We start from the raw sequence: 11,005 nt of genomic DNA, 5'->3' as shown, positions 1-11,005 counted from the left end.
CTTCCCCGTTTCCTTAATTCTTGCTTTGCTTCCCTCTCTCCTTTTCTGCAGGCAGGAAAGGATTCACACACCGACTCATGGACTGACTAACTATTACAAATCAAAATACTCACCCCCTCTAATACTCCTCCGTTCTGGCTTATGATAATCACGACATCCAGTCTGGTTCAGTACTCTAGCTTGAGGGGTTGAATGTTCTGTTCGCCGACCAAGTCAGGTCGCCAGCCAGCCAGCAAGCAAGCAAGCACACGGACAGAACAGGACGGCGTGGGGCGGGGCGGGGAGTTAGTGAGCCTTATCATGATCAGAGCGAGCGAAACGTATTAAGGTTGGTTCCGTAGCGTAAATGGTCTATCGGAGAGACAGACAGCGGGCCCCCGTTACTCTTACTCGAGTTTGGAATCGTGAATTGTGTAGCTGCAGGGATCAGTCTTTTTTTTCTTCTTCGTTCTCGTTAATTCAAGGTTGCCTGCAGCGCTAATTATAACTAGCGTGGGCATGGCAGTTCAACGTCGAGTACGATTTTTCCCGAAAAACAAAATGAAAGAAAAGAAAAGAAAAAAGGAATCTAAAAGATTTACTTTTTTGTATCTACTATCTACTGTATGTCGAGTAGTGCCCCGTAACGAACTCAGCCTGTCATAAACACTGTCAGATGTCATGAACTAACCTTGATTTCCACTCCAAATTTACCCCAAGATTACCCTAATCCACCCCAAATTTCATTTTTCTAATCCGATTTTACACCTCAAATCACCCTAACCCATACAAAAATTCGGTTTACACCAGTGATTAGTTCATAACCATAACACCCAGCTTTCCTCAAGCCAGTTTTTAACCAGTTTAAAACTGTCTGTTAGTAACTCAGTTTGAAACTCCCGAGTTCGTCACGGGCCCCTAATGTAGAGTGCCTACCTACTCTAAAGTCGCGAAAAGAGGAGGAGGAGGTACCTAGCCTCATCCTCACCCTTAGTAAGACGTAGATGATGGTATGTAGATAGATAGTCATCTCATCGCTGATAGGGCCTTCTTCGTTGATGATATTAGAAGAGGTATTGTACCTAACTATAGTAAGTATGAGGGGCTTTTGGATTCTAATAACGACCGGAAAACCCTGGCTCAAGAAACCAAGACGGACGACGGAAAACCAGCCTGCTTTTCCAGCCTGCCTGCAAGGATTGGAATGAAGGAGCAGGCAGACGGAGAGGGCGGTTGTGGCATGCATTTTGCTGCAGGTAGATCTTGTAGGCCTGCTGTGTTCGTCTGGTTCTCTCGCGTACTCACTTCACCGCGGGCGTGAGTGCGAGTGTTGGAGGGGGGGTTTATTGCGCATCTGCACGCATCTTGGTTCCGAGTTTTAAATTTTGTATGAGGTGGGTTACATGTAGGTTTGAATACGGATCCTACTCTACGAGTAAATACGTACCGGCTGTTGATATTTGAACTGCGTAGCCTCGTAGAGTAGAGTACTTACATGTAAGTAGAGTTCTCGTAGATTACATATAGTTATAGCATCACTCTGGCTGGGGTACCAAGTGAGTACCTACAGGATGCTGTACTCTACAGTAGGTACATACATGTACTCTCCGAGTGCACCCCCACCCCCACCCCTACCCCTACCCCGCGTCCCCATGTAGGTAGACCCCAATATTCAACTGGACCCTGAGAAGGAAGGAAAAGAAAAAAGTACCCAGAGAACACAAACACTTCCCCCTAAGCAAAAGCAAATACCAGCCCCACCCTCCTTCACCTCCACTTTCACACTCTATCTAGGTTGTTTAGACATACATACAAACTCGGACGGAGCTCCCCCAAAAGAAACCTCCGACAATGCACCATCGGATAACCCGGGTGCCACTGTAGATACCACTTGCAGAGTAAGCAAACATGTACCATATCTCTTTATCGCCTCTCCAAACAAACCCACATTCTAAGCAAGCCACCCTCGGGTATTCCCCTAGCCGGCGTCTGATACTCGCTCGGTACAGGGATTTGCCAACCCCGCTGCCGCCGCCGTCGTCTCGGTGTGACCACAAGGTCCGAGCGGAGGACGTCTCGTTTTACGCAATGGTAGCCTTGGCGAGGGGATGGGTGTGGATAGCGTCATCAGGCACCGGCAGGGGTTGGGGGCTGGCTGGGATGGGTCATTGATTAGAGTACTTACAGGGTCATTGATCAGAATAGATTACAGGGGTGGTTGTGGTGAGTGAGTGCCTTGAGTGTGCATATAAGATGATTCAGAGGACGCGAGTGCTGGGTTGTGATTGTTAGGTGTCAAACAATGGCCGGTGGGTGTGCCAAACATCCCAACAGCTAACGGTACGAACTCTTGGGCCGCCGCCGCCACCGCCGCCACTGCTGCTGCTGTCACGTCATTATTGGGAATGAAAACGTTGAAGAGGTGGGTTCTTTCTGGACCATGGATTCAGAGGACTACACACCAGGGTCCCCGTAGGGTGTTTCAATCATTGCCTAAAACTGCCGAGTGATGTTTGATGGGTACACACGTCTACGAATACTCTCTGTCGATAATCGAGGAGGCTCAATCGAATAGGGGCGTTTGGCAGCCTCCTGCTCGTCCTGTGTTTACGTTGTAAGTGGAGTACATAATAATAATAATTTCTGTCGGTAGCTTTCCTCATGGATTTCATTGACTTCGTAGGCTCTGACCATAGATTATGATTCCTTCTTCATGAGGTATCATAGTTTCTTAAATTAGGTACATAGTATCAATCACTGTTTCAACATCTATTCGCAACTAACATCTGAAGTTGCGCATTTCACTAGGATTGGACGGATACATGTATTATATGTTGAAGGAGTAATACTATATGTTTAAAACGTTTTGGTTTCTATCCATCTACTCATTCGTTGGCCCTCATAACACCTTCTCTTGACAACGCCACTACTTTCAAAACATACAAATTAATCATAATAAGTCTTTCCCTCCGCTTTTGCACAAAGAAACAGAGAATCATGATATATATAAACTTCTAACAATCCCAAACTTAGGAAAAAAGGAAAGAGCACCCCGTAGGCTCAGAACGGAAAATAGCCATAAAACCCAGACATCCGTACAGAGAATAAGGTTATAGTGGAATAAATAATAGTGCAGCCGAGGAAGAGTAAAAAGAGGTAAATAGGAAAAGAGATGATGAAATCGAAACGATTGAATTGCCTACTCGATGGGATATCTCTCTCTTACTCAACTTGACGTTGCACCGGCACCTTCCAACATACCTGCCTCCTTCACCAAAGAATAGAATTGTGATTCCTTATTCTCAAGTAATGCGGCGGGTGTGTCAAATTCAGCCACACGGCCAGCCTGAAGGACAATAATTCGGTCACTAATTCACGTTAGCACTGTGACCTTCTATTTTATATAAAACTAGAGAGATAAGCGTTAATCACCTGTCGATGATGGTATCTATTCGTGAAGATTCTAGTCAGCCCTAGTTCAAATAGTTGCGGTAATAATGAACAATGGTAGTAACTCACCTAAACGATGGGCAATAGTTAAAATGGTCCTATCGCGGAATCGGTCCCCTATTATTGAATTACATCAGCCAGTGGAACCACGAAGCCCAATTCCCGGAATGCTTACGGATGGTTCGTTGTAGCATATTATCCGTCTCAACCTGTTTATGGTTAGCTGGGAGCTTCGAGATGAGGAGCGGAGTTCTCCGCGGAGCGAGAGGGATGTCTGGAGGTACTTGCATCTATACTACCCGTCGCCTCATCCATCACTAAGATGTTGGACGGTGTCAGAAGCGCACGCGCAAGATTGACGAGAGCGCGCTCGCCAACGGAGAGATTAGATCCGCCCTCGTGTACTCGTGCATCAAGTTTTCCATCCATTGACGAGACCTTTTCCTTGAGGTTCGAAAGTTCCAAAACCGTCCAAAGCTCTGTATCATCATGCACGTTACTGGGATCTAAATTGTCCCTTACAGTACCTTCAAATAGCGATGCGTCCTGCGGGATAATAGCCAGTCGCTGCCGTAAGTCATTCAGACCAATAGCAGAAGTGTTGACCGAATCAATACTGATGTTGCCGCTTGCCGGTTCAATGATTCGAAACAGCGCAAGAGTCAAGGAACTCTTCCCCGCACCGGTCCTGCCGACAATTCCAATCTTTTCACGAGGCTTAATGTCCAAGCTGATATCCTTTAGAATCAAATCCAGTCCGGGACGATATCGGGCTGAGTAATTTTGGAAAGAAACTGCGCCATGAGCAGGCCAACTCGTGCTTGGTCTCTGGTTGGGAATAATCTCGGCTGCTTCGCTTGGGAGGGCCGCATACTCAAGCACCCTCTCCACAGAAACGATGTTTGTCTCGACTTCAACGGTTTGCCGAACGATCCAATTGAGTGATTGTGTAATCTGTCAAAAATGATCAGTCACATTGTTTTTATTTTTTTTTTCAATTCCGAGAAGTTCGAAACTCACCTGCAGAGCATAGGATAGGGTAAGTCCAACCATTCCCGCCGGGAGGTTGCTTCCACTTGCGACCGCAGTGATGGCAAGGCCTGCAGCCCCAAGAATGATAATTGATCCGATAAACTCCAAGCGTACAGCCAACCACCTACAAAGAGAGAATGATTAAAATATTCACAATATCTAGCCAAGAAATGAAAAACGCACCTGTTTGCGTTGATGGACGGGAAGTAAGCCCGGAGGTTGGCATCAACCCTCCACTCGTTTTCATTTATAAATCTAGACTGTTGCTGATAAGCTCGAATGGTAGAAATGCCTCCCAAAGACTCTTGAAAGTGGGCGTAGATTGGACTTCTTGACACGCTATCAAGTCGCTTTAACTCTCTTGACGTGCGCAAATAATACCGTTGAATGTATAAGTACAGACATCCGAGTGGTATGGCGAGGGCGATAAAAGGAGGCGTCGCTACTGAAATTATTACAATAGTTGCAATTGATTTGGCGCTATTCTGGAAGAGCATATTAAAACATCGGCAAAGCACCTATGGTAGACACTATTAGCGAAGGCTCAAAATATAACGGGCTGAAGTAGTCGGAATTCAAACCTCGTCAATTCTATAGATCTAAAGCGCGATATAAGTCAGCATCTAATACCTCAGCAAAAATCTCGCGAATCTCTACATACATCACTGGAAAATCGATTCAAAATACGACCTGCAGGCGTAGTCTCAAAGAACTGCATGGGACTACGGAATATAGCAACAGCCATCTTATCGTGCATTTTTCGTGCGGCCTAAATCATTATGAGCAAATGAAGGAAACTTTCGAAGAATCTGTTGATACTAACCTCGACAGCACAGAAAACCCAAAGGATCATTGTTTGAAGGACGACAAGGGCGGCAGCACCGATTCCAAAAGCAAAGTAGATCCCGATATACTTACCGACATGTGCATTCTCCCGCTTTTCGCTGTTCGACTCGGCCCATTGCTTGAGCCAAACATTCCCACCAACCGATGCAGCTTGAGCGCCAAGAAGGAAAAGCATATAGACCGCAACGGCAAACAAATTACTGGCCTTTGCGTATTCTCCATAAACACTCCACTTGACCTTCCCTTTCTCAGAAAACTCTTTTCCTTGAACTGTTCGTTTGACTGTGCCATCCTCCATATCAACCACCCTGCGCCTATCTTTGTTGAAACTTGCCGCAGATGCCCTTCTAAGAGATATCCGTCTGTTCTTCTGTTTTAAGGCAGAAGTATTGCCAAGTTCAGGAACTTCATCTTCCTCACTCGAGACTTCTTGAGACATGCCAGGCCCAGTGCCAATGATTGTTGAGGAGTCGCTACTTTTGTCATCAACCTCTTGATCGTGTGAATCCTTCATATGACGAATGATGTTATAAATGCCGCCCTTCATTGCCATCACTGAGTCATAGTCACCAGATTCAATAATTTCGCCCTTTGTCAATAGATGAATGTAGTTTGCTTCCCTCAATACCGGAATCGAATTCGTTGCCAAAATTCTTGTTTTTCCAGCCAAGAGTCCGTTTTGGCCGAGAACGTTGTCAATTAAATGCCTTCCAACATGTTGATCAACAGCAGAGAGAGGATCATCGAGTAAATAGATATCAGCCCTAGCGTAGACCGCACGTGCAAGAGTAAGTCTAGCCTTTTGACCTCCGGATAATGAAATTCCCTTCTCTCCAACTTGTGTTTCATCACCGTCGGGAAGTGCGTCAAAGTCCTCCAATAGAGCACAAGCTCTTACCGTCTTTTGGTAAAACTCGGGATCGAAACGGTGTCCAAAAACAATGTTTTCTCTTACAGAAGCGTTCATAACCCATGCTTGCTGAGCAACGTAGGCAGTGGATCCCTTCAATACGACTTGGCCATTCACCTTCCACAAATCACCCAGAAGTGCCTGTAAAAGACTCGATTTGCCTGCGCCGACCTTTCCAAGGACGCAATTCAGTTCACCTTTGTTCGCAGTGAAGTTGATGTTGTTTAGCGCGTTCTTGCCAATTTCAGCTCTATTCCAAGTAAAGGTTCCATTAGTAACTCTAAGAGCCTCGTCTCCGATATTAACTGCTGGAGCCTCGCGCACAACCGCATCAACTTGAAGCTCTTCAGCAGTCAAGAATGACGTGATACGTCCTACAGCTACGCCTGCTTCGACCACAGCTGTGATGACCATGGGAAGAACGGAAAGAGGGAACGTAAGAAGGTTGAATAGAGTCAACGCAGGAAAGACAATTTCGGTGGTCAAAGGCTTATCTTGCGTAAAGACAAAAACGGCGAAAGTCGAGCCTAAAATCAAGAGTAAGTTTCGTGAGCGTGTACCTTAACACTAGATGGAATACATACACGAGACCAAGAATGGGGTGCTCGACCAAGTGAAACTGGAAAATGCCTGAGCAACGCCGATTTTCTTAAGAGTGTATAACTCCTGATCATTTCTGACGTGGTCCAATTTCGCTTTGAAAGGTGTACCCCAACCATAAAGCTTGATACTTTTCATATTGGCCAAAATCTCCGTCATCAAACGGGTACGAGAATCTTTGTTCTTCATTTGAGTTTTCTGGAGTTTTTTCATGAGACGAGCAATAATGCCATTGATGGGGATCATAACAAGCATTGCCGCAATACCAGCGAACATGCTGGGCCCTAACAATTGATATAGCGAGAGCATACATAGCACAATCTGAAATGGGGCACTCCAAAGTTGTTGTCCGTATTGGGTTATATCTGTGAATTGTGTTAGGCTGATATCGAAAATATGAGGGTACTGGTTCTTACCTTGAAGTCTCTGGGTGTCTACAGCCTGTAAATTGACAATTTCTCCGGTAGATTTTGCAGCTCGCCCTTCGTTTGAGAGCCTCATGCTCTTCTTGTATATTGCCGCCGTTAAACTACTTTTAATCCTCATACCCGTTTCAAATGCATGTTGGAAGTACTGATGCAAAGCGACTGTTTGGATTAAACTGGTCGCGAACATCGCCGTGGCAATAGCGATACCTCGTACAAGAGGCTGCGGGTCATTGCCAAAATTATATGAGGCAACAAAAGAAATTACAAGTCTTAGTAGCTGTGGTTGTACAAAGGCGAGAATATCATGAACAACTTTAAAGAGTGCTCCTTTGAAGTAGGGACCACCAAATGCAGTGAAAAGGGCTATCCAGATGCTAGGGTTTTCCTTCTGAAGCTGAGTCTCCCATGCCTGGTTGAAATCATCGCTTGTAGTAAGAGTGCTATCACTTTTTCGAAGGCTCCAAAGGTCGTCTTCCGTCAAAAACTTACTGTAGCCTTCCTTCATGATAGGCGTCATCCAACCAAAGGTGAGCCTAGAGAAGACGTTTGCCGTCTCAATCGGGCATTCGTTTTCTACTTCCTCGTCGCCAATCTCACCATAATCGCTCTTTGATTGAGGTGCCATCAATTCTAGCAGAAACACGGCAATTCCCGCAGTCTCGATGACTGCCAAAGCTACGAGTCGCGGGAGATGACCATGATCATCGCGGAGAACCACCGACGAGCGTAGTCTTATTCCATGAGTGATGATGAAAAAAAGCCAGTAAAATAGGAGCACGCCATTTGCAACTCGAGATCGGTAATATTCAAGGTGGTGAATGGAAAAAGCAACACCTAAACCAATGCAACTGAGAACTGGTGTCCAAAAGCTTATCTCATGGGGCCATGAGGGTGAATATCCGATTTGTAAGGAGGCAAGCAATGATGTGGCAACGATTGTTACCCCAACCAAGATCTATATTGTATTTTATTAGTATGGGTATAGAGGCTACGCGACATGTCACTCACCAACTTCGACCAATATCCCAGATTCTTCCCACCAATATACCACCAGTTATCCTCTCCATTCTCGCTGGGATACGCTTTCTTGCGGGAGAGCCAGAATATCTGAAAAGATCCGAGAACAATAACGGCTAAATTAACAAAATCGATGGTGGCATCAAGAAAACAAGGTGTAAAATCACTTCTGCCAGTGGGAGACAGAGGACCCCATCCTACGCGGACCAGGAAGTCAGTTTATGTTATGGGTAGACGCGACAACATTAAGACGCGAAACAGGTACCAACCTTCAGGGTCGCCACAGAAAGCCCCTCCCATCTATCACCAAACTCCAGATAGTAGCAACAACAAAAAATCCTTAAGCCGCAGGACTAGAGGGTTGTTAATCGTACTGAAGGAGATCGCAAGTTCCAACGTTTGGAGGTTTGGCGAGAAAGCGGCGTTGTCGAAGGTTGGTGTTGAATCCAACTCGCTGACTGAACGAAGGAAAGATGAAGAAGGCGCAAGAGGTACTACAAATACACAGAGACAAAGGTGAAGAAGTTAATCAAAGATCTTGGATACTCGTCTCGGATTGGACTTAACGATTACACAAAATACTCCGAGAGGGCATCGCTTTTCACCGCGACGTAATCGGTTGTACTACCCTAGCTATACGGCTTAATAATGCTTCTTTTTCGTGGTCCGTGCTGGGTTCCTTTGCCGATTTCTAGCACTGGCGATTTCTAGTACTGGCGAATAGCCGGCATAACTGAACTCCGGTGGTAACGCCGAGAGCTTTTAGGTACTTTCAAAGGGTGAACCTGTGAAAAACTGAGCACAGTGAGTCAACTTTAACACGGGCATGTCACACAAATCGCACTGCACATGTAGTCATCTTCTATCCATCGACCTCCTCGACAGGTTTATCTATAAATTTCGATTCCTGGGAGCTCATGTAGGGCATTCGGTTTTAATCAAGTGATTTTAACTCGCATTTCAGGGCTGAAACAAAGGAGTGCATCGTACAGATGCATGGGGAAACGCCAACATCCGAGTCAGTACAAGCATTACTTCACGTTTTCTACGTAACACATCGCACCGATGATAGATCTTCGAACAACTTAATTCCAAATGCCCCTGTCTTCGATGCCAGGCAAACCAGATGCCTGGTCCGCACTTACATACTTCCACATGTCCGTCAAATATTCTCCAATCAATCACATGTGTGTGTCTACTATTGCATATGGCACGTCATATGTTCTTCTGATACAGTTCTACTCGCGCGTTAATTAAGTCCTGAGAAATTTTGTGAGGTCGTTGCTACCAAGAATTCTCAGAACTTAATTAACGCATGGGTATAGATCTACTCTATGGGGGTGCATTGTACCTACATACATAGACGCCTTCCCGGGCCACTCGAACACCCCCCTCACTCGAACAGTTAACTTAAAAAAGAAAATATCTGCGCTGTAACCGGTTTCTGTACCTCTTGAATTGGGCTTCTCCACCAATAAGCATCAACTGTTCGAGTGAGGGGGGTGTTCGAATGGCCCGGGAAGGCGTCTAATAGGGATTCAAGTCAGTCGATTTACGAATCGGTACAATAAGCAACAACCAAAAATATGAAAACAAGAGAATTATCGTTAGCGTCCGGTCCTAATCAGCCTTGAAATGCGAGTGCTCTTCTACGATATGTGTTTGTTACACAAACACAACTCAAGCGATATCAATTAAGCGCTACGCTGGGTTCAATATATCACGCAACATTCAATTCTGGTCTGAAACCTACATTGAGCAGCATAATACCTGAGTCACTAATGCAATAATTGGTAATCCGCTATTTACTAGTGCCATCCTTTAATTTTATACGGTATGAGTCGTACGGACAATAGAGATACACCATCATTAACCATCGGCATGATTACTACTACACCTTTCTAGTACCCACATACTATATGTGTATTCCGATTGGCTTATTAAACCCAGCAGTAATGCCATAGACAGGGAGTTTCCTTAAAACACTCTCCACAATCCTGGTCTACGCGCTCAAGCCTAGACGGCCTTGCATGTAATCATCGCTCTTCGACTAACTAAATATAAGCTTAAGCTTTTATTCATCCTCTTTAGGACTCTTGAGCCATTTTATTCGCTGCCCCGTGGTATATACGCGTACGATATTTCAAACCAACGCACAGCACATACATAATATCTACATGTATCTTACTTCCGTGGGCTTCATTACCGCTCGAATAAAAACTAAGCTGATTATAAAGATGGTTTTATGCACTCAAAGTTGGTTCATCTCGGCACTTTCATCCTCTCTCAGGAATATCAGTTGATTCCAAATCTATCCTAGTAATCTGAACATATTGTGTATATTGAGGGATCTCGAGCTCACCAGTCAGTACGTTTCCGACGGACCAGAGTTGTCCTATGGTGTTAAACGGTTAGAATGCACATCACATATGTGCCGGGCTTTGAGCTTACATCCAAAGGCTGTCTGGGTAGGTCTTTCGCGTCAGAAAATCGCACAGTGCTTTCTTGAAGAGTCAGAAATGCTTGCCTAGTCGATCTTATGTTCCAGGCCTGAGAATACGTTGAAATCTAGACATAGACGTATAAACACATGTACCTCAAGCCACGTAGGCTTTGAGGAAGTTCGTTTATTGAATAAGGCCTAGGCTATGTACCCGTGAGCTTGAGGATCGTGTCATTCGATGATGAGGGTTATCTCGAAATCAGTCTCGCCATGTTTCTTGCACACGGTAAGCATTTATAA

General features: G+C 45.2%; 1 protein-coding gene across 1 annotated transcript; it reads right to left on the bottom strand.

The window, feature by feature from the left end:
* Nucleotides 1–3,205: 3,205 nt before the first annotated feature.
* Nucleotides 3,206–8,857, bottom strand: LAJ45_07924 (uncharacterized protein; the record flags this gene model as incomplete). The annotated part of the gene is made up of 16 exons (XM_046117479.1): nt 3,206–3,347; nt 3,412–3,427; nt 3,499–3,546; nt 3,605–3,638; nt 3,718–4,383; nt 4,450–4,585; nt 4,645–4,979; nt 5,043–5,060; nt 5,123–5,230; nt 5,285–6,744; nt 6,802–7,182; nt 7,234–8,200; nt 8,254–8,459; nt 8,532–8,562; nt 8,617–8,756; nt 8,836–8,857. The coding sequence occupies 16 exons, from the start codon at nt 8,855–8,857 to the stop codon at nt 3,206–3,208; spliced, it is 4,710 nt and encodes a 1,569-aa protein (XP_045969464.1).
* Between the last annotated feature and the right edge of the window lie 2,148 nt (nt 8,858–11,005).

Source organism: Morchella importuna (assembly GCF_003444635.1).
Source record: "Morchella importuna strain M04M26 chromosome Unknown Morimp01GS026, whole genome shotgun sequence".
Taxonomy (NCBI): Eukaryota; Fungi; Ascomycota; class Pezizomycetes; order Pezizales; family Morchellaceae; genus Morchella; species Morchella importuna.
This window is presented reverse-complemented; position numbering and strand designations above follow the sequence as displayed.